The following is a 22,391-nucleotide window of genomic DNA, read 5'->3' as shown; positions in this document are numbered from 1 at the left end:
TAAGGCCTCCTTAGATCTTTATTTGAATGTCACTGGAACTCAGATGATTTCATTAACCTTATTGTCTAATGCAAATAACTACTGCATTTATTTACAATTCTCCTTATTTAGTCGCCAAGTTGCCACCGACTCTTGTGACTTCATGGACTCTAGCCGGTCACGCTTCGCTCTCTGTAGGATTTTCCAGACAAGAATACTAGAGTGTGCTGCCATTTCCTTCTGCATTATTTATAGCACGCAATAGAAACTGAAATTATACATACATTAGCTCTGAAGACCTAGTCATCGGCCGTGGGTGAAATTTACTGTAGAGTGCCTGCTTGTGCAACTGTTCAATTCTTTGCATTCCAGCTGTGCGGAGAAGCCCCCAAAGTGACTTCACGCTTGCCCTGAACACTCTTTGTGCCCGAGTGCGTTCCAGTCTATGGCACAGCCGGAGTGTGCCAGGAACAGGATAGGTCCAAGCCGCGCGGTCTCCGGTTTGTCTTTATTGGAGACCTAGAAACTCACTCCGCCTGACTCTAGGTTGTTTCAAAGCCCGGGGCGCCCCTTCGTGGCGTGTGATGCAGAATACCAGCGCCGGCGCGCCCAACACCCCAGCCCGCAGGTGGCAAGCTAGTCCTTCAGCAGAAGAGGGGCGGCGGCGGAATCCAGCCGCGCAGCTGCCTCCGCCTTTCCCCATCCAAGCGCAAGGAAGGCGGGGCCATGGATTCGCCCCAAATGGAAGGACCCGCCCCGACCCATGGCCCCGCCCATCTCGGGTGGTCGGCCCGCGGCGATTGGCGGGGGCTGGGGGGCGGAGCTCCAGGAGGTGGGCTGAGGGGGCCGGGCCCGGGTCTGGACAAAAGCCGGGAAGAGGAAAAGCCCTGCCTGGGTGGCCAGATTCTGGGTTTCTGCTGAGGCCCCGTGAGAAGCCGGAACAGTTGGGCTCCAACCGGGATTGCCAAAGTGGACACTGAGTGACTGTGTGCTCCCGGGTCATCGCCAACGTACCTTCCCCGCAGGTAGCCGCAGGCTTCGAGGGGCGGCCCCGGGCTCTGGCTCCTGCGAGAACGCTCTGTTAGTGGGTAGTGTGGGGAAAAGGACGCTCAGATCTTGAGTATGCTAGGGGAAATTTAGCGGCGCGTCCTGGTCGCAAGGCAGCGGGAAAAAAAAGCCAGATAGTGGGCGTGGGAGAAGGAAATGGGAGAAAGACGGTGCTAGATGCCTGGTTGTGTAGGCGGCCCACTGTTAGGCATTGCAGGGTGAAACTGGGCAGGAGGAGGTGGCATGCGGTGACGTATGGAATGCCGGGTCTGCAGCAGAAGAAAAAACGGGCGGTAAGAATATGCAGGGACTCGTGGAAGACGAAGTCTTGGGTTTAGGGGGAAGAAGACGTGCGGCCTCGGCTGTTGGAGGACTTGGGCGTGTGCATGGAACTGGGGCCGCCGGGACTGGTAGTGCGGCGGGCTGGAGGCGTCCTTCTGGGGAGCTTGAAGGGGGCGGCGTGGGGCGGTCTCTAGGCCACCTGGTGGCTGCCGGGGGTGGAGGAAATGTCGCCGTCGGCATCTCCAGTTAAGGTGGAGAGGGGTTAAAGGTTCTGGCGCTCGGGAGGGAAGGGTCGGGCATGGAATGAGGAACCCAGCTGGCTTCGGTTGCACAAGGGCCACAAAGACGCATGCAGGCCAAGAGCCGGCTTGGTCACAGCGTCCCCGAAGGACATGCAAACCTCAGGACTAGCGGACGACGAACCCCGGCCGCGCCCACGGACGCGCCCTCCTCCGTGTGCAAGAAGGGGTATTTATTATACTTTATTTGGAAGGTGCATGCGGACCTAAAACTGCCCTTTGCCCCTTAGAGTGCACTCAGCACTGTATTTTAAAACAGATAAATAGGGCTGCCTGGCTTAAGAAAAAAAAAAGCAGCTAAATTCTCCGGAGAAGAGTTCTGGAGTGCCTTGTACCTTATCTCTGTCTTCTGTTTTTTTGTTTTAGGAGATAGGCTGAGTCTGCAAGATTGAGAGGAGTTGGGGTGATTAGAAATTGTAAAGGTGAGAATAAGTAATTCCTCCCCTTCTTTCATATGGCAATACTGCGTTTAACTGGTCGTGGAGGTCTTGGAGGTGGTCGGAGGCCCTGTAAGGGAATGACTCAGGAATTTTTCCACCAATAAATTGCAACTGTTTTGTTGTTTCTTTCAGTCTAGAGTCTTCTCTGCAAGACACTTTTTTTTTTTTTTTTTTGGCACAGAAATTAGTGTAGTTCATGAACTCAGCTCCCTCCCCGCCCCACCCCCAGAAGCAGCTCTTCTTAAACTACTTTGTGTTAGTTCAGGTTTATTTTCTAGCATTGCACATGTGTGTCCGGAGAAGGCAGTGGCACCCCATTCCAGTACTCTTGCCTGGAAAATCCCATGGATGGAGGAGCCTGGTAGGCTGCAGTCCATGGGGTCGCTAAGGGTCGGACACGACTGAGCGACTTCACTTTCATGCATTGGAGAGGGAAATGGCAACCCACTCCAGTATTCTTGCCTGGAGAATCCCAGGGACTGGGGAGCCTAGTGGGCTCCTGTCTTTGGGGTTGCACAGAGTCCGACACAACTGAAGCGACTTAGCAGCAGCAGCAGCAGCAGCAGCACATGTGTGTCAGGAGACTGGAATTCAGCTGCTCAATAAATGAACTGGCTTGCTGGAAAAGGCCTTCCTTCTGAAATCAGGGTTTGGGTAGAGACAAAAATTCTGAGGGACTAGAGTAAAAAGTGAATTCGGTAGTATCTGAAGCCCACCCTCATAGGATTCAAATCTAGAAGAAATAAAATAGTGTCCTACAGTTTAGTAACCCAGGGTCTACAATAAAGCTTCACTTTTTAAATTAAAAGATGGTAAAAATGTAATGGATAAGTATCGTGAGGAAAACCTTTAATGTTTCAGTTATGCATTATGAAATATAGAAAGATTAATCAGAAAGTGTTTGCTCAACCAAAAAATATTATCACTTATTACTGAAATTTCAAGTTTGCTGTATGACTTTTTATTAACTGTATTTGCTGTTAAAGAAAAATAGCCAAGTCATAACTCTTGCATAATACTTCATAGGAATATGGCCTTGGAAATGTATCAAAACTGAGATAAGTTTGCTGCCTCTTTTTGTTTTGTTTTAAATACAAGGACAGATGTGACTGTGGGATCAGTATGATTAAATCATATACTTTAAGCTGTACTTTAAATTATACTTGAAATTACAAATGGGAAGTAGCTGACTCATTCACACCAGTGTGTTCACTTTTTTATTCTAGTTGAGTTCCAGATGGTCCCCCAGTAATGGTCTAGAGAACCTCCTAAATACTAATATAATAAGCAAAATCCCAGAATTGCAAATTGGGAAGTGAAAATGGGCCTACAGGTTAGAAATATATCTTGGCTTGTCATGAGGAACCGAATTTAAAATATAAAGGCCAGACAACTTTAATTCAACTTTTTGAGATAATGTTTATAGGCCTCTTCCTTAATAATATTTTAAAGTCAATTCTCCTGACTTTCAGTCCTCAACTGTAAATTAATAGAATAAAAGCAATCTGTTGTTATCTTCTAAGGGGAAAAATTGTTTCCATTAAAGCACTGTGAAAGGGAACAGATACCTTTAGCAGGCTCAGTGCCTCCTCTTACTCTCAGGAAACATGCCTTTCTTTAAGCCTAAGCCCTATGGCAACCCACTTCAGAATTCTTGCCTAGAGAATTTGGTGGACAAAGGAGCCTGGCGGGCTACAGTCCATGCGTTCCAAAGCATCAGACATGACTGAGCAACTAACACTTTCACTTTTTACAAAGGGCTTCCCAGGTGGGACTTATAGTAAAAAAAAAAAAACCCACGAATACAGGAGACATAAGAAACACGGGTACAATCCCTGAGTCAGGAAGACCCCCCAGAGGAGGCCATGGCTACCCATTCCAGTATTCTTGCCTGGAGAATCCCATGGATAGAGGAGCCCAGGGGGCTACAGTCCAAAGGGTCGCAAAGAGTGGGAGGTGACTGAGCGCGTCCATAGGGTGTAGCCCTGCTGTCTCTGGGAATCAGATTGATTAGTATCTGCTACCCTCACATCACAGGAATACACTTCTTCCAGGAACAACTCCAATCCCCTATCCCACCCACTGACAGTTTGCATTTGCCCACTAATGACTGGAAGAATAGTCCAGGAGCTGGGATACCAAGGATAGGCCAGGGACATGTTCTGAGCAGTAGTCCTTCTCTATACATACAGATTGCTCTAATTGAGAAATCACTTTGTATTCAGTGTATCATCACCACTATCCTTTACTATCTCTAGGAAAATAGAGTTCCACCCGGAATTCTTCATCTTTCACTGGTAAAAAGACTTAATTAAATTTTCTTTAAAATGGGTCACTAGAACTTGTTGAATCTTGTTAAGGATAGTTGTTTTAACCAAAACAGCCTCTTAAAAGAGGGGAAATAGTAGTGCCCATCATTCTGTGCATCTTGAAGGCCTAGCACAATGAGGCATTGGATAGACTTGTTCAAATAAACATGATATTTTGGAAATAATCCCATTTGATAAGACAAACCAACAGTCAAGAATAAAGAATAGTGATTTACATTATTAAGGGCATGTGACAGGCTCCGGCTCCCCCACGCTCTAGCCGGATGGCCTTGGAAAACTTGCTTTCTTTTAGCAAAGTAGAATGGAAATACAATTTCCATTTTACAGGGTTGTTTTGAGTGTTGACTCAGAAATCACACAAGAGGCATGTAACACAATGCTTTATACAGAGAATGTATTCAATTCTAATGGTTAATGTAATTGTTATTAGCTTTCTGTGCAATCATGCTATTATGAATTGTTCTTTTTAGTAATCATCAAATTGTATTTTGCTTTTACACGGTAATGAAACAAATGATGAGATATGTGTCTTATGTTTTTTTCCTCTTAGAGGTTTACTGAAATCAAAATGTCTCAAAAAATCCAAGGCGGATCTGTGGTAGAGATGCAAGGAGATGAAATGACACGGATCATTTGGGAGTTGATTAAAGAGAAACTCATTTTTCCCTACGTGGAACTGGACCTGCACAGGTAAATGAATCACTTTGTCAAGCAGCAAACTCAGAAAGCATAATCCCTGTGATTTCGGGGTCTATATCACTTTTTTGCATAGATACCGCTATATCTTGTGAATAAAGCTTTGGGCGAGCTTATATGCAAACAAAACGTAGAACTGGTGTGCCCCTGTGCAGAGAGCAGCTCTGACAGTAGTCATTTGCAGCAAAGTAAGGGTTTATTTTCAGGGCACCAAGAAGGGAGTGGAGACAAGTCTCAGATCCACTCCAACTTGATCTTTGAGTTGTTTTTTTGTTTTTATTTATTATACTTTTGGGTACTCTGGGTCTTTGTTGTAGCACACTGGCTTTCTCTAGTTGTGGCGAGCAGGGGCTACTCTAGTGAGGATGTAGCAGCTCCTCATTGCAGTGGCTTCTCTTGTTGCAGAGCACAGGGTCTGGGCACAGGGGCTCAGCAGTTGTGGCACATGGGCTTAGTTGCCCTGCTGCACGTGGAATCTTCTGGACCAGGGATCAAACCTGTGTTCCCTGCATTGTTAGGGGGGTTCCTAACTACTGGACCACCAGGGAAGGCCTGCTGCTGCTGCTGAGTCGCTTCAGTCGTGTCCGACTCTATGCGACCGCACAGACAGCAGCCCACCAGGCTCCTCCATCCCGGGGATTCTCCAGGCAAGAACACTGGAGTGGGTTGCCATTTCCTTCTCTAGGAAGGCCTAAGGGTATTTTAAAATTGTGAAATTTCTGTGACTTTTCTTAAATGTTAGTTTCAGGGAAGTCAGGTTGCATCCAGTTTACATTCTCATGGCTCAGGGGACTGATCTTGTCCCTGGAGAAACAACTTGATTCTGTTGTTACTGATGATACCTAAACCACAATTAAAGTCATTCAGAGTGTTGTCACAATAGCAGTTTTAGTCACCTGAGTCTGGTTGACTAGTGTTAAATTAATACAGGATGGAGGTCAGAGGGGACCAGAGGAAAGAGTTTTAGATAGATTAATTATAATCTCCGAAGGGAACTCAATTTTAGGGGGACTGGGTTTCAAATATATATGAAATGAATCTTTAATTTTAACATAATACTAGAAATACTGGACTTGTCATTGTTCAGAAGAGAAGAATTACGATGGCAGCAAAGTGATTTCTCATGTCTTTCCAAGCCTCTATTTCCTGCAAGGGTTTTGTTTGTAATAAATCAGTGGCCAAGAGTAACACTAGGTACTATTTGCAGAGGGGAAAAGAATAGAGCTGCATGCCAGGTTGCTCAGTTGCGTCTGACTCTTTGCGACCTTATGAACTATAGCCTACCAGGCTCCTTTGTCCATGGGATTCTCCAGGCAGAATACTGGAGTGGGTTCCCATGCCCTCCTCTAGAGGATCTTCCAACCCAGGGGTTGAACCTACGTCTTTTACGTCTTCTTCATTGGCAGGTGGGTTCTTTACCACTAGCGCTGCCTGGGAATCCTCTAATAAATCAGTAAAAAATGTAGTTAACATAGTTTTATCCTTTCGAAAGGATAAAGTATTTTCTGTCACTCTACTTAACTAGTCAGTGGACCTTTTTACCTGTTCATTCCTTGTCTTTTCCGCGTTTTGTACAATTATAGCACAGAATTCTCAAAGTTATCTAATACAATCCCCACCTTTCAGGAGAAGTTCCCTAAACCATTTGTGTCCAAGACCCTGATGCTGGGAAAGATTGAGGACAGGAGAAGAAGGGGACAATAGAGGATGAGATGGTTGGATGGCATCACTGACTCAATGGACATGAGTTTGAGCAAGCTCCAGGAGACAGTGAAGGCCAGGGAAGCCTTCTGGTGTCTAAGCTGTTGAATGAGGGCTTCCCTGGTGACTCAGATGGTAAAGAATCCGCCTGCATTGCGGGAGACCTGGGTTGGGAAGATCCCCTGGAGGAGGGCATGGTAACCCACTCCAGTATTCTTGCCTGGAGAATCCTATGGACAGAGGAGCCTGGCGGACTAGAGTCCATAGGGTGGCAAAGAGCTGGACACGACTGAGCAACTTTCACTCACAAGCTGTTGATAATGTCTATGTTGCAACCTTGAGAAGGAGCAAACACCTGCAGAGGTCCATAAACACATAAGAAATGAAGCTTTTAAAACATTATCCAAATGAATAAAGAAACATTTTACAGACACCTTACATGCCAATAGGGCTCCCCTGATAGCTCAGTTGGTAAAGAATCTGCCTGCAATGCAGGAGTGAAAATGAAAGTGAAGTCGCTCAGTCGTGTCTGACTCTTTGCAACCCCACAGACTGTAGCCTACCATAGACTGTAGCCTACAGGCTTCTCCATCCATGGGATTTTCCAGGCAAGAGTACTGGAGTCGGTTGCCATTTCCTTCTCCAGGGAATCTTCCCAACCCAGGGATCGAACCAGGGTTTCCTGCATCACAGGCAGACACTTTACCCTCTGAGCCACCAGGGAAGCAATGCAGGAGACCCCAGTTCAATTCCTGGGTCGGGAAGATCCCCTGGAGATGGGATACACTACCCACTCCAGTATTCTTGGGCTTCCCTTGTGGCTCAGATAGTAAAGAATCTGCCTGCCATGTGGGAGACCTGGGTTCGATCCCTGGGTTGGGAAGATCCCTGGAGAAGGGAAAGGCTATCCACTCCAGTATCCTGGCCTGGAAAATTCCATGGACTGTATAGTCCATGGGGTCACAAAGTGTTGGGCACAACTGAGTGACTTTCCTGTACATGGCAATAGGTGAATTTGCAGAACAATTCCCATGATAATAGCTACAAAGATTCTCTTTAGCCTAGAGGCATAAGGAGCTTTAAAGGACAGTCATTATACCTAGAAGGCAGAGTCACTGGCTAAAAACTAAAAAATTTTTGGAGACTTAAACAAGTGTAAGTAGTTCCAAGATTGCTATTATTATTACATGATTGGTTCTTTTTGAGGCGAGCGGAATGATTCATTTGTTTTATTTTCTGTTGTCTAGACAGTGATTGGGACCATTTATTCATTCTTTTCACTTAGAAGCAAAAGAATCCACTGATGTGCTGTAAGCTTCTTCTGATGAAAAATGTTTCCTATGAACGTGAATATTGCTGACTACTGCTGTTTGAGTTAGGAGTGGACTTTTTATAGATATTCAGTACTTCCTAAGTCAGAAGATAAGAGTGTCTTTGTCAGTGCCAATGAAAAAAAAATTAATAATCAATCTAAGAAAGAAATGGAGAATTGTTTCATGTCAGCTTGAGTATTATAGCCCAAGAGACAGTCGTTCAGAAAGCTCTGAGGACCATTCTGCCCACTTGGGGTCAAAGAGCGGTTACGTAAGTTTTTGAGACAAAGGGTTATAGGTCATGTTGAAAATTTACACACAGTCCACAGCTGTGTGTACAAAGTGACCCCTTAGAAGATTAAGAAGGAAGGATAGCCTAAGGAGGTCTGGAGGTTGACAATTAATGCAGATTGACAATACACCCTCAAGGAGAGGGAGGAGGTGCGAACGGTTAAAGCAGTTTGGAATTATTTTTATTTGGAAATATATCACCAGATTGGATGCCCTTTTGCATTTCCATCACAAGTAGTGAGATATCTAAAGGAAGGAAAATACCAGAACTGAAACGAAAGATTGAGGGGCATGATGGTTCAGCAAATTTTGAAAGCTGAAAAAACTGGAAAACTTTTTAAGCCTTGGAGAACAAAATAAACTGTTACATTACTGTTTTGTTTTTCCTGCTTTTGACAAACTATTACCTACTTTAAAGTTTTACAGTCTTCTTCTCTGCTCTGGACAACCTGCTTTCTTTCACACACTGCATAACCTGCAGTCTGGGTGTTGGTGTATTTTAAGCTATAAATCAGTAGGCTATATAAAGTCATTGCTGGATTCCATTATTTATTCTATAAACTTCAGGCTTGTTTCCAGGACAAAGACTTGCCTGAGATTTAGGGAAAGGTTCAACATACAGCTAATTGGCCTTAATAGTGATTAACATTTTTTGGCAGTGACTGTCTCAGCTGTAACTCCCACCTCTTCAGTGCCAAACTGCAAGAAATCCTTTGAGTCCTCAGCTGCTTTATTTTTAGAGCACAGTATTTTCTAAGGGGAAAATAATACTTAGGTTTGGATTTTTATGCTAATCAGATGAAGAAAGTCTGCAGAAAGTGGTGGTAAAGAGTAGGCTGAGAGGAAAGAGTACAGTGGTTTGGTTTTTATTTCATTTCCTTCTCAACTGCTTCCCCCAACACAGTGTGGCCCAGTGGTTCAGCCCTTCTTAGAGGTTTTTTTAGTTGGCAGCCATCTTTGTGTTGAGGGTACACTAATGCTAAAACTCAGCAGATTTAGGTATGTATGGAGCCTTCACTTTCTGCAAGGCATGCACAGAGTGGTGCATGGGCCTAGAAGGGGAGTATCTTCAATCACCTGGAAAAGTTACGCTTTCAACCTTTCCCTCCCAGCTACGATTTGGGCATAGAGAATCGCGATGCCACCAATGACCAGGTCACCAAGGACGCTGCGGAAGCCATAAAGAAGTACAACGTTGGCGTCAAGTGTGCCACCATCACCCCCGATGAGAAGAGAGTGGAGGAGTTCAAGCTGAAACAAATGTGGAAGTCTCCAAATGGCACCATCCGAAATATCCTGGGTGGCACTGTCTTCAGGGAAGCTATTATCTGCAAAAATATACCCCGGCTTGTGAGCGGATGGGTAAAACCCATTATCATAGGTCGTCATGCGTATGGGGATCAAGTAAGTCGTGTTGGCATGACTTGACTTTCCTTGTTCTTTTCTTGTGGCCTTTGATTGCCCAGCAGTTCTGATATATATGTGCTTTATTCTCTTTTGGTGTCTGCTTCCATTAAGTGAGGTATGTGCTCAGTCCCTTCAGTCATGTCTGACTCTTTGTGACTCCGTGGACTATAGCCCTCCAGGCTCCTCTGTCCATGGAATTCTCCAGGCCAGAATACTGGAGTGGGTAGCCTTTCCCTTCTTCAGTGGATCTTCCCGACCCAGGGATCAAACCCGCGTTTCCTGCACTGCAGGCAGAATCTTTACCACTGAGCCACCAGGAAAGCCCACAAATGAGGTATAGAATTGAGAAATGAATATATATGTGTATATACACACACACACACATAGACATTTAGATAAAAGTAAATTCGGATAAACTTACAGGTACCTATCTCACTATAAATGACTTTTTTATAGGCGTGTTTTTGTTTTTTATCTTTTTATTATGTTAAACCATATGATACAGACATTTTCGTATAATTTCCTGTGGTTTAACTAAATCAGTGGTTCAGCCAAACCAGGCTGTACAATAGGATCTTTTTATAGGTTTTTTGGTGTTTGTTTTGTTTTGCATTGCCATTTAAAAAAAACATTTTTTTTGTTTTAATTCCAATGCCTGTGTCCCACCCTACGCTAGGTAAATCTCAATTCCATGGTGTTTTAAAGCTCTCCAGGTGATTCTAATGTGCAGACAGAATTGAGAACTACCAAAGATTATTATATTAAACATGATCATTTCGTGCATAAAAGGACAAACTAACTCAGTAGTTGAAAGCAGTCTCTTCAGAACATTCCTCCTTGGGGGAATAAAAAAAGTCTAGTTTCTATAATAGTGTACAATTAGGCTTGTTGCCAAATTAAACAGAAACATTACCAACTAAACAAAATAAAAATTCTGTGTTGAAACTAAAGTTTTAGACTTTCATAGAAAGCAGCTCATGTCTTAGAAGAGCCTTAAAAATAAGAGTCTCTGTCCCTGACACCCAGAGGCTTTGATGTCGCCATCATTAAAAACAGTATGGGCAGAGCAGACCACTCTCTGTTCCTGGGGGCTGGGTTACCAGGTCAATCCTTGAGCGGCAGTTCACTTTGTTCTACTGTATATTTCAGGATATCCCTTTATCCTGGCAATTCCCTTCACAGATAATTCTCAGAGGCTCAGAAGAGGGAATGTAGATGAGATTGCTAGACTCACTAGTCCTGGGAACATGGCTCTAAGTTGTATCCTTTTTTTCCTTTTCCCTTTTTTAAAAATTATTGTGGCATCAATCACTGGAAGAATGGTCATTCTGTTTACTAAAGTCTACTAGATTGAAAATTGCAAGCATCTAGAAAGCATTTATGGTACTTTGACACCTTTTGAGAAATCTGAATCAATTACTACCCATAAATATCAGAAATGTTCTGCATAGAATAGACATTAGTCTGTCATTATCTGACAGCTCTTCTTTCGGCTGTCTTTAGTATTGCTATAAACAAAGATAAATAAGTGTGACTGGCATCTGCTGGTACCTGACTCTGAAAGTATTCTAATCTAAGCCATTGAAGAAGGTACAAGGCAACAAATATTGACATATGCCTAGTGTGGGCTGGGGATTTTTTTCCTTACCTGTGACAGAGGTAGCTGTCCTTAGAAGGCCCTTTCTTAAGGGTCATCAGCCTACTGCAGCTGCTTCCAGAATGATTGCTTTCTATGGGCAAGTCCTGGGCTGGACCTTAGTAGAATAATGTTCATGAAGAGAGCAAGCCCTGAAGGTCCAAGGACCAGACCCTGAATGGGTTATTTGCATTACATCATAGTTGCTCCCTTGTAAGATTGATGGAAGAATCAAATGAGATAATGTGGGATACAGGTTAATCACTTAAAGTGTGTCTCATAGTGAGGACCAGGCATTAGCACTCTCAACATCATCTTCAATGCCATGCTGCACTTAATCACTCCATCATGTCCGACTCTGTGCCCCATGGACTGTAGGCCACCAGACTCCACTGTCTGTGGGAATTCTCCAGGCAGGAATACTGGAGTGGGTTGCCATGCCCTCGTGGGGGATCTTCCCAACCCAGGAATCAAACCCAGGTCTCCCACATTGCTGGCGGATTCTTTATCGTCTGAGCCACCAAGGAAGCCCATCTTCAGTGCTACAGTTAGTATATTGTCATCCCCCAAGAGAAGACTTCCTTGGCCTCCAGGTTATGGTCATTTCTCTTCCTCCATCTTCCAGTAGCATTTTTTATCTATGCCCGCTGTTGACATTTGGAAGCTCTTAATGTTGCTTCACGTTTGTATGACGTTGTTAGGTCATAGGCTTTGTAAGAGGGAATACTTTGTTACTCTCTTTCATACTCATATTTGTACTTGGAAAACTGCCCCTTACGTTGTAGGCACCTGATAAATACTGATTTCTAATGTGTATTCCTACTAACTAGCTTTGGGATTCTCTGGACCTCTTTATCTCCATCTCTCAATTAGAAAGTTGGGCTACACTGTACTATTGTCTAGGTGTCTTCCAGCTCTGTATTCTATGGTTTTTTTTCCCTTCATGTAATTCTAGTTAGGACAGTTTGGCTATTTCTTTTCTTTTTTCCCCCCTATACAGTATAGAGCAACCGATTTTGTTGTGCCGGGGCCTGGAAAAGTAGAGATATCCTACACACCAAGCGATGGATCCCCCAAAACGGTATACCTAGTACATAACTTCACAGGTAGGTTTGTATTTTTCATTTTTTTTAACAGGCCATTTAGACAACGTTATCACCGGTTTTTTAAAGTTAGTTGCATGTTTGCCTAAAAATGCAACCTGAATCTATAGTATTTCCGCAGGACTCAAAACCTAACATAAAAAAGTCATTGGCTTCCTGTGGCATAAAAGAAATTAGCCACTTAATTCACTTAATTGAAAATACAGATAGATAATTATGCATCTCAAAACAGGGAGGGAAGGTTGACAGGAATCTGTCATGCGCAAATTACATCAATTAAATGTTAATAGCCCCAAATTGCCTGTTATATAATCCTACGCTTTGGCTCTGGTAGGGTTTGTGTTTGAAAATGGCTCTTTTATTTATTTGCTGAAGTTTTTTTCTGGTTCTGAGTGTTTATTTTGTAAAAGTGGACTGTTTGGGTTTTGTTTTGTTTTGTTTTGTTTGCTTCTTCTCTTCCCTCGATTTTGCTGTTTCTAAGGTTCAATATGGCAAATCCCAGCCAAAAGTTGTTGAAAGAACAGAGGACTTTCCCCATTGTTAAGCTTGTTAAAAGAACTCACACAAACAAAATCTCAAAATTTACCTAGCTGTTGTTCTTCTTGAGTCCTCTAAGTCATATCATTTTAAAGGAATCTAGTTCTGCCAGTTTCCGCACCTCTCTCATCCTTATTCCCAAACTGGCCCTGGGCAGTAGCATGGATTCAAGTTCTAGTTTTCAGTAATAACAGAGTTCAAACAGTAAGAGTTGTGAAACACCAGTGATTACATGGCGCATGATTATTTCTGCCAAAGCAGAACCAACTTTCAGTATTCTCAAGGAAATTACAAGAATTTTCATTCTGTGTTTGAAATGTATTCTTAGTGACTGAAGATTGAGTGCACACTTAAACCTTAAAAAACATGCTTGAAATTTTTTAAAGTGTGAAAATAATTTAAAAATTATTTACCCCTTCTTCAGTGTGTTTCTGGTTCATATCAGTTCTTGGTATTTCAGGATCCAAAAGACCATGTTTTTCTCATGGGTACTGGCCTTTCAAAACAAGTTAGAATGTCCTTACCTAGAATTGTCTTTCCTCCAATTATGTGTCTCAGAAACGCATGGAATACTGAAATTGGAAGCCTGAACTCAGACATGAGAACTGGAAGTGGGCTATTTTGGTGGTGGGGGTGGATTTAGACTTGCTACAGCTGTACCCTATTTACCTTTCTTTTTTTTTCTTGTTTTCCCCTCACAGAGAGTGGTGGTGTTGCCATGGGGATGTACAATCAAGATAAGTCAATCGAAGATTTTGCACACAGTTCTTTCCAGATGGCTTTGTCTAAGAATTGGCCTTTGTATCTGAGCACCAAAAACACTATTCTGAAGAAATACGATGGACGTTTTAAAGACATCTTTCAGGAGATATATGACAAGTAACTACAGTTCTTTTTTTCCTTTTTTTTGGTCACAAATGGTGGCATTTATAGTATAGAATTTGTATGCTTATCCCTTTGATTCTGGGACAAATTGAGTGAAAACCATTACTATCTCATTAAGATAAGGACAGAACTGAGATTTAACAAGGGTTGAAACAAAACTCTTGAGTTGCTTTTAGAAGGGGAATGTGTTCTCAGATAAAGGTCCCACATTTGTTTCAGAGCCAGGATTATTTAATGTATGAGTAAATGTACCCTGTTAGTGATAGAAAGTTCTGATTTTCCACGTGTGTAGGTTTCTGAATTGGGCCTATTCCATTTTCTTTCTTCGTAATATTTATTTATTTCACCAGATCTTAGTTGCTCACGCAGGATCTTTAGTTGCAGCAAGAGGAATCTAATTCCCCAACCAAGGATCAAACCTGGGGCCCCTGCACTGGGATCTCAGAGTCTTAGCCACTGGACCACCAGGGAAGACCCCATTTCCATTCTTTCTGAAGCCCACTGTTATGATTTAAAACTCTCCTTTTGGGAATTCCCTGGCAGTCCAGTGGTTAGGACTCCACACTTTCACTGAGAAAGGTGTGGGTTCAATCCCTGGTCAGGAAACTAAGATCTTGCAAGCTGTGGGGCACAGCCAATAATTTAAATAAAGAAAATAAAGAAAACTTTGCTTTAATGGAGTTGTTTGAACTTAAATCTACATTTATAATCATTTTAGATTCAACAGTACTTGAGGACTTGTTAACTTCTAAGATGGCATTCCTCCCTTTAGATATAAGCATTCAGACCAGGGCTGGGATTTTAGGTATCCTTCCCAAGACATTTTAATACCTCCTTCCATTCCATATCTATATCAAACTTGGAAGCTGTCCAGATTTCCTGAATGATACTGGGCAGTAAAATAGTCTTTCTCTACCTGCTTATATTCTTTTTTAATATATATCCTTAAGGCAAGCTCAATCCCAAGAAACTGGTGAGTAGTATATTGAAAACTGTAAAAGTAGTATTAATACTTGGAACACTGTCGTCTTGCCTAATTCTCACATCTCTGCCAAGTGGATGAAATCACCCTTACACATGGGAAAATGGGAGTTTCATAGCTAGAAAATGAGTGGGCAGGGATTTCAGCCCATGTCTGTCAGATCCCCAAATTTGTGTTGCTTCTACTAAAACATGCTGCTTCCAGCCCCACCTCCAGCCTTTCAGAGAGGCACATGGTATCCCAGCAAAACCAATTTCCTTTGTCTATTGTTCTCTTCTCTTTCTCGTTTCTCAGGCAGTACAAATCTGAGTTTGAAGCTCAGAATATCTGGTATGAGCACAGGCTTATTGATGACATGGTGGCCCAAGCTATGAAATCGGAGGGGGGCTTCATTTGGGCCTGTAAGAACTATGATGGGGACGTGCAGTCAGACTCCGTGGCCCAAGGTAAGGAGCTGGAGGACAAGTGGAGGTGAGGCTTGGCCTGCGGCCAACAGGTGGTGCCTAGGTGTGGGAAGAGGGATTCTGTAGCCCTTGGTAAAGCTCATGAAATGGTGAGACATTCAGGTCCATCTTCTCAGCTGACTGATGAGGAAAGTAAGCTCAGACTGGGTAAGCGACTTCTCTCAGGGGTGCCCAGGAAGTGACTCAGTAGGGTTGAATCTCCAGCCTTAGATGTTAACACAGTTTATGTCTCAACCCTTTTCCCTCTTTTGAGTTTCACTGCCTCCAATGGGCAGCCCAATCACCTAATCTGAAAATCACTGTTTTTCCCTACCTTCCAATAAGAATGTAAAACACTAGGGGACTCGGGAGAGAAGGGGCCAGGGTTATCTCATAACCAAGGGGCCTCCCTCCCAAGAGCCTGTTCATCCCATGACTGGTACAAATTACGTCCCTTTTGCCAGCCTTGACAGCTGTTCCATACCACGTAAAACACATGTGTTTACTGCTTAGCTCTAAACACATGAAATCCAGCAAAGAAGCAGAAATTCCAGAAACGAGGAGCTTCATGCTGGAGATAAGGACCAGAGGAGCAAAAGCTCTCTCTTCCCTGCCTTCCTCAGTGCTAAGCTGTCCATGAAGTGGTGTGCACTGAATTTCCCTAATGAATGTTTGTGTTCACTTCAGTCGCATTTGCTTTTCCCCAGGAAGTACTACTTTTGCTTTCTCTTGTGAAAAGTTAATCATTGCTATCAGTTTGAAAATCAGTAGATCTGCCTGGTTAAAGATAACTTTGATGTCAGATAAATGAGTTACCCAGGTCTTTCTTTACCCTCCTTCTGTTTCTCTTGCGTGCTGTGTGCTGTCGTCAGTCATGTCCGACCCTGAGACCCTATGGACCATAACCTGCCAAGCTGCTCTGTCCATAGGATTCTCCAGGCAAGAATACTGGAGTGGGTTGCCATGCCCTCCTCCAGGGGATTGTCCTGAGCCAGGGATCCAACCCACACCTCTTATGTCTCCTGCACTGGCAGGCGCATTCTTTATCACTGGTGCCACCTGGGAAGTCATCACAGTTGTTTGAGTGCAGCAGAGAAAGGAGTTATCTTTGTGATGGAATTATCACAAATCAAGGACAGCAAAGTTCTTAGAATGGGACCAGATCATCTCATGGTTTCTAAATGTCCTCATGGCAATTACAGGGTATCTGGAGGGATATTGCAAATGTTATTGTCAAGCTGTGGAGGTTCAAAGGACTTCAGAGCAAGAATGCTGCAGTGCATGTCCAGCCGTGCACTGATAAGATACCTGGAACCAAGACTCTGTGTCTGGGCAGTGCCTGCAGATAAAGGTGACCTCAGCATAGCAGATTAAAAGGCAGCAGAGCTTCCTCACATGCATTCTTTTCTAGAGGCATGAACTACTTTGGACTCAAACCAAACATTTTATTTCTGTCCTCAGTTTTGACAGTGGTACCAACTAGTGTCTCATGGATAAATAGATAGACTATCACCATGGTTATGGCCCCAGACATCTCCAGTCAGTGAATATTTGAGCCTCTACTGAAGCCTCATACCAACATAGTGATAGGAAAAGTGAAAATGAAAGTGAAATTGCTCAGTCGTGTCCGACTCTTTGCGACCCGTGACCTGTAGCCCACCAAACTCCTCCGTCCATGGGATTCTCCAGGCAAGAATACTGGAGTGGGTTGCCATTTCCTTCTCCAGGGGATCTTCCCGACCCAGGGATCGAACCTAGGTCTCCCACATTGCAGGCAGACACTTTAACCTCTGCACCACCAGGGAAGCCCTTAAATACAAGAATACAGTCTCTCAGAAAACCTCCTATAGAGACAGCTTTCCTATAGTCATAGGAAAGGAGCTGCTAATTCGGTACAGAAATTGCTAATTGTACTCAAAGAGTTTATAAAGATTTTTTTCCTTACTTTCAAACCAAAAAAAAAAAAAAGGTAGCAGCCTATTATTAATTTGCATTGTTAACTCCACAGGTACTATGGGAGGTAGCAAAAATGGCAAAAAGTGGTCTTTGAATCCGAATGTAAGAAAAAATGAGTAAAAGAAGGAAAGTCAATCACATGGACTTAAAAGTTGGTATTCGGTTCTCTGACTAGAAAACCACAGAACAGAATCGTCTGGTGAGGCTGTAAAGGAGAGCAGGGGCGAGTAGGATGTGCTCGGATCCATCCTAGTCTGCTTTGAACCAGCTTTCTCTTCCCAGTCCCGCGTGAGCCTATGAGCAGCTTGGTGGCTGGAAACAGCTCCTGAATCTTTATTTTCCCAGAATTGCAGAGCACCTGCACAAGAGCATAACAGTAATATACTGAACTCTTATTCTCTGGAGGGTAGTATTCTAAGGAATAAGAATGTGTTTTCTTTTCATATATAGTCATGAATATATGCATATACATCTAATGCTCACAACAGCCCTATGAAGTAGGTGTTTTTACTATTCTCCCCCCCTCCTTTTTTAAAGATTTGTTTATGTATTTTTATTTTTGGCCACGCTGGGTCTTCATTGCTGCACGCAGGCTTTGTCTAGTTGTGGAGAGTGGAGGCTTATCACTGGTGGCTTGTGTTGCTGCAGAGCACAGGCTCTAGGGCGTGCAGGCTTCAGTAGTTGGCACACTTGAACTTAATTACTCCTCAGCACGTGGGATCTTCCCGGGCCAGGGATTGAACCTGCTTCTCTTACACTGGCAGGTGGATTCTTATCCACTGTACCACCAGGGAAGCCCTGCTATACCCATTTTACAGGTAAGGAAACTGAGCCACAGTAGCTAGGAAGTCATGGAACTAGGGTGGAATACAGGCAGTCAGACCATGAGCAGGTGCCTCTGAAGTAAATAAGTGAGGAAAAACACAGCCTTTTCTGAAAGGCAGAAGAGTGATGACTCCATGCACCCATGTTTATTTTGTCCACTGAGTCCTGTCAAGATGAAGTCCTTTTCTTTCCTCTCTGGGAGACCCAGTGCTCTTCCTACACTTGAATCCCATCCTTCATGTTCTGCCACTCATAGGTTATGGCTCTCTCGGCATGATGACCAGTGTGCTGGTTTGTCCAGATGGCAAGACAGTAGAAGCAGAGGCTGCCCACGGGACTGTAACCCGTCACTACCGAATGTACCAGAAAGGACAGGAGACATCCACCAATCCCATTGGTAAGATAGTGTTGGCTGCTGCATTGATTTCCAACCAGAATAGAAATCTCCAAAGGGACTCCAACATGTGTTCCTTTGGCTGCCCAATGCTTTGTGTATAAAACCATCACCTAACAGCTGATTTGTCCTATCAATAAGAACTGCTTTAATATGTTTCTTAAAATATACACAATATATGCTTTTCCATTTTGTGGGAGAATATATATTACAGAGAAGAATGTTATCAACAAGCATTTTCCTTTTCCTTTTCTTTTGCTGCAGTGAAACATCACATGTGGCTGAGAATCTAAAGCCACATTGACAGACCCCTAACTAAATTTCAAGGACAATACTTTTTTTAATTAATATTTTTTATTTTTGGCTGTGCTGGGTCTTTGTGCTGTGCACAGTCTTTCTTTAGTAGCAGAGGTAGGGGCTACTCTCTAGTTGCAGCAGTGGGCTTCTCATTGTAGCGGCTCCTCTTGCTTCAGAGCACGAGCTCTGGAGCATGGGCTCAGTAGTTGTGGCACACAGGCTTAGGTGTCCATGTCATGTGAAATTCTCCCAGACCAGGGATTGAACCCACATCCCCTGCATTGGCAGGTGGATTCTTAACCACCGGACCACCAGGGAAGTCCTCAAGGACAGTACTTTAAAAACAGATTACAGCCTGGAAAAAGAGACCAGTACAGATGAGATAAAAGAGGTTGTGACCTATTCCAAATTAGTAAGTTCCCTACCATGACTATATGCTTTCTTAAAGCTACAAAATCCAAAACATTTCCTCTACAAAAATGCAGGGTTTTTTTTTAAGTTTCTATTGGATAAAATATTTCCTGAAACTTACAGCTCATGTGAATAGCATCCAATGAAATCAGTCACCTAAACAAAAGAAATATTCTATTTTGTCAAACAAAGACTTGGGAATATTTCTAATCAGCATGATTGAATTGTGGTTTTTTTTTTATTCCCCCTGTCTTTCAGCTTCCATTTTTGCCTGGACCAGAGGCTTAGCCCACAGAGCTAAGCTTGATAACAATAAAGAGCTCAGCTTTTTTGCAAAGGCTTTGGAAGAAGTCTGTATTGAGACCATTGAGGCTGGCTTCATGACCAAGGACTTAGCTGCATGTATTAAAGGTTTACCCAAGTAAGTATAAGATGCTGTAAGCTCTGTGGTCAAATTACCATTTATCCTCACTGGGCTCAAAACATCAAGTGGTTTCTGGAGTTACATGAATTATGATTTGTCATCTGGTTCAAGAGTCAGGAGACATTATCTGTAAACTGTCAGATAATAAACATTTCAGGCTTTACGGAACATATGGCAAGTATTGAACTTTGCCTCCACGGCAGGAAAGCAGTCAGTGGTGATACAAGAACTAAGGGGAGTGGCAGTGTTCCAATCAAACCCTGTGTACAGAACCAGGCTGCAGCCTGGACTGAGTTCATGAGTCAAGCTGTAGTGTGCTCACCCCTGATCTAGTTGGCAGTCAACTGGGTGGCAAGGTTCTGCTTAATTTAACAAAAGTACAGACATTTTGAAACAAAGGGACCTCCAAGCCTGTTTTATTCCACCTCTTTATCTTCAATTTAGTAAGAAAAGTAAGCAGCACAGGTACAAGTTGTCCAGTTGCGTATAGTCCCTTAAGTATCTGTAGCCGGCCGTCAGATAATTGTTTTGCCCAGGACTTTTTTGAGAACATGGAAGCCTGTATCCCAGCTGAATTAGCTGCTATTCAGGGATTTCCTCCCTCAATCAAAGCTGGCTACTATGGCTCATGTCAAGAAACGATACTAAAAAAACAATAAAATTCTGTAAAGCAATTATCCTTCAATTAAAAAATAAATTTTTAAAAAAAGAAGTGATACTAAAATCTAACACCAATCCCATGTCTCATTCGTGGGTCCTCAGAGATCTCTGTTAGGGTCAGTATACATCAATCATGGGGATATACTCCATTACTACATCTTTCTTATTTTAAATTTTCAGCAAGAATGCAATGTCTGAAATGTTCCCATCAGTGTGTTACTTTTAAGCCTACTTGGATAGGCACCTGTCATCAGGATTATGAGAGCCAGTCCATTGTCTTTTGTTTTTTAAGAAAGACAAAGGTAAATATAAGAGCACCAGAGTGGTTTTTTGTTTGTTTATTTGTTTGAGGACATGTGAAAATTTGTAGGGATATAAGTAAAAAGATGACTGTACCTGGATATGTTCTGTTATTTTAATGAAGAATGAGAAATAAATAGAATGATTTCAGTCTCCCAGGCATTAGTCTGAATGAAGCTCTGGGGCAGTTTTACTGTTAAAGCTATAAGACCAGGAACCCCTGGGAGTGTGTGTGTGTGGCCTGGCTCCACTCAGACTGCCTGTAGCCTGGGTCAGCCCCTTGAACAGTAAATGCAGTCATCGGCCATAAACTTGTAGCTTGTTAACATTAATCACTTTTCTTCTAGAAATAAATAGAATGCTACTTTAAGTAGCATGTTCCAGACTTTTCCTCTACCTGCTACCAGATCAAGACAAACTAAATTTCCTTCTTTTTTCCTTCCTCTATTAGCGTGCAACGTTCTGACTACTTGAATACATTTGAGTTCATGGATAAACTCGGAGAGAACCTACAGTTAAAACTAGCCCAGGCCAAACTTTAAGGTCATTTCTTGTCTTTGGAGGATATTTTTTTTTCTGGTAACTAGGGTCTACTGGTTTACATTTTTCTCTATAACTCTCAAGGGTAAAGGCAAAATCAATTTTGTAATTTGTTTAGAAGCCAGAGTTTATCTTTTCTATAAGTTTACAGCCTTTTTCTTATGCATACAGTTATGCCACCTTTGTGAACGTGGCCGGGGACTTTTTTTTAAATTTTATTTTCTACTAATAGCCTAGGAATTATTTTTAATGTCCACTTGTACTCACTGTCACTTTTTCTCATGTGCTGAGATCAATGACCAAAATGAACAGTGCTCAAAAGGATAAACTATAGCCATGGTATTATTCCCTGAAATTGTATAAAGTAGAGATTCATTCCTTTTCCCGCTTTCCATGGCCTGGGGCCATGGATCATTCTAATGTAACAGATATCTCATTATCTGCAGTAGAAGCTGCATGTTAGACTTGCATATGATTTGAAATGAAGAGCATGGCCGTAACTAAAACGTGTTGAAGACTCATCTTTGTTAAGAGCTCTAGTTGAATCTTTTAAAAATACTAAATATTTTTGAGCTCCCTGGAGAATCCAGAAGAAATACTACCTGGATGGTGGTGGGGTGGGGGTTGTCCTCTGTGTTTGTCTCCTCCTCCTGGCCTTGTGTGGCCTAAGTATTTTGCAACCTTGAACAGCATGTTTCATCCAAGTGCAATAATACAAGCTGCACCTTTTTTTTGGACCTCTGCTGGCCTCTTTTATTTCCTTTATATAAATGTGATTTTTCAGAAGTTGATTGTAAACACTATTCTAGTCCTGTTCTTCATCTAAACTATCGATTTTAATTAAAATTCACTGCTAATGAACTAGTCTCCTGAGTTTTTATTTATCGACTGTATTGTAGGTACCCAGAACCCTGCTAGATCCTAGCCATAGGAATTTGGTTTTAAAAAAAGTCTCTGCCCTCAAGGAGTTTACTGTGGGGGGAAATGGTTAGGTAAACAGATAGTAAGATGTGGATTCTACAGAGAGAGGGAAAGAACACCAAAGATCGAACAAAAAGGGAACAATAGGGAATATTAGGGAATTGAGTCTGTGTGTATGCTGAGGAGTTTAGTATTATTAGCATATAAGTTAATAGGGAGCCAGTGAAAACTTAAGGGAGGGACATGATCATATTTTCATTTAAAAAAATAACACTTTGGACACTTTTTGTGA

At 42.7% G+C, this 22,391-nt stretch overlaps 1 protein-coding gene across 3 annotated transcripts; it reads left to right on the top strand.

Moving 5' to 3' along the window:
• Positions 1 to 840: 840 nt before the first annotated feature.
• IDH1 (isocitrate dehydrogenase (NADP(+)) 1) lies at positions 841 to 22,039 on the top strand. 3 transcript variants are annotated; one of them, XM_006044596.3, is made up of 10 exons: positions 842 to 1,004; positions 1,974 to 2,029; positions 4,928 to 5,067; positions 9,491 to 9,782; positions 12,422 to 12,527; positions 13,763 to 13,940; positions 15,223 to 15,374; positions 18,409 to 18,549; positions 19,513 to 19,675; positions 21,090 to 22,039. In XM_006044596.3, the coding sequence occupies exons 3-10, from the start codon at positions 4,946 to 4,948 to the stop codon at positions 21,178 to 21,180; spliced, it is 1,245 nt and encodes a 414-aa protein (XP_006044658.1). In that variant the 5' UTR covers positions 842 to 1,004; positions 1,974 to 2,029; positions 4,928 to 4,945; the 3' UTR covers positions 21,181 to 22,039. The 3 variants fall into 3 exon arrangements, with proteins under 3 accessions (XP_006044659.1, XP_006044658.1, XP_025133912.1); XM_025278127.2 differs by lacking the exon at positions 842 to 1,004 and adding an exon at positions 1,168 to 1,319; XM_006044597.3 differs by lacking the exon at positions 1,974 to 2,029 and having other exon boundaries at positions 841 to 1,004.
• The last annotated feature ends 352 nt before the right edge of the window (positions 22,040 to 22,391 follow it).

Source organism: Bubalus bubalis, chromosome 2 (genome assembly GCF_019923935.1).
Source record: "Bubalus bubalis isolate 160015118507 breed Murrah chromosome 2, NDDB_SH_1, whole genome shotgun sequence".
NCBI lineage: Eukaryota > Metazoa > Chordata > Mammalia > Artiodactyla > Bovidae > Bubalus > Bubalus bubalis.
Note: the sequence above shows the minus strand (reverse complement) of the source record. Positions and strands in the feature narration are given on the sequence as shown.

Coding starts and splice junctions, on each gene's coding strand:
- IDH1 (XM_006044597.3), top strand. CDS start 4,946: ATGTCTCAAAAAATCCAAGGCGGATCTGTGGTAGAGATGCAAGGAGAT. Junction 5,068..9,490: donor GTGGAACTGGACCTGCACAG/GTAAATGAATCA, acceptor TTTCCCTCCCAG/CTACGATTTGGGCATAGAGA. Junction 18,550..19,512: donor GACATCCACCAATCCCATTG/GTAAGATAGTGT, acceptor CCTGTCTTTCAG/CTTCCATTTTTGCCTGGACC.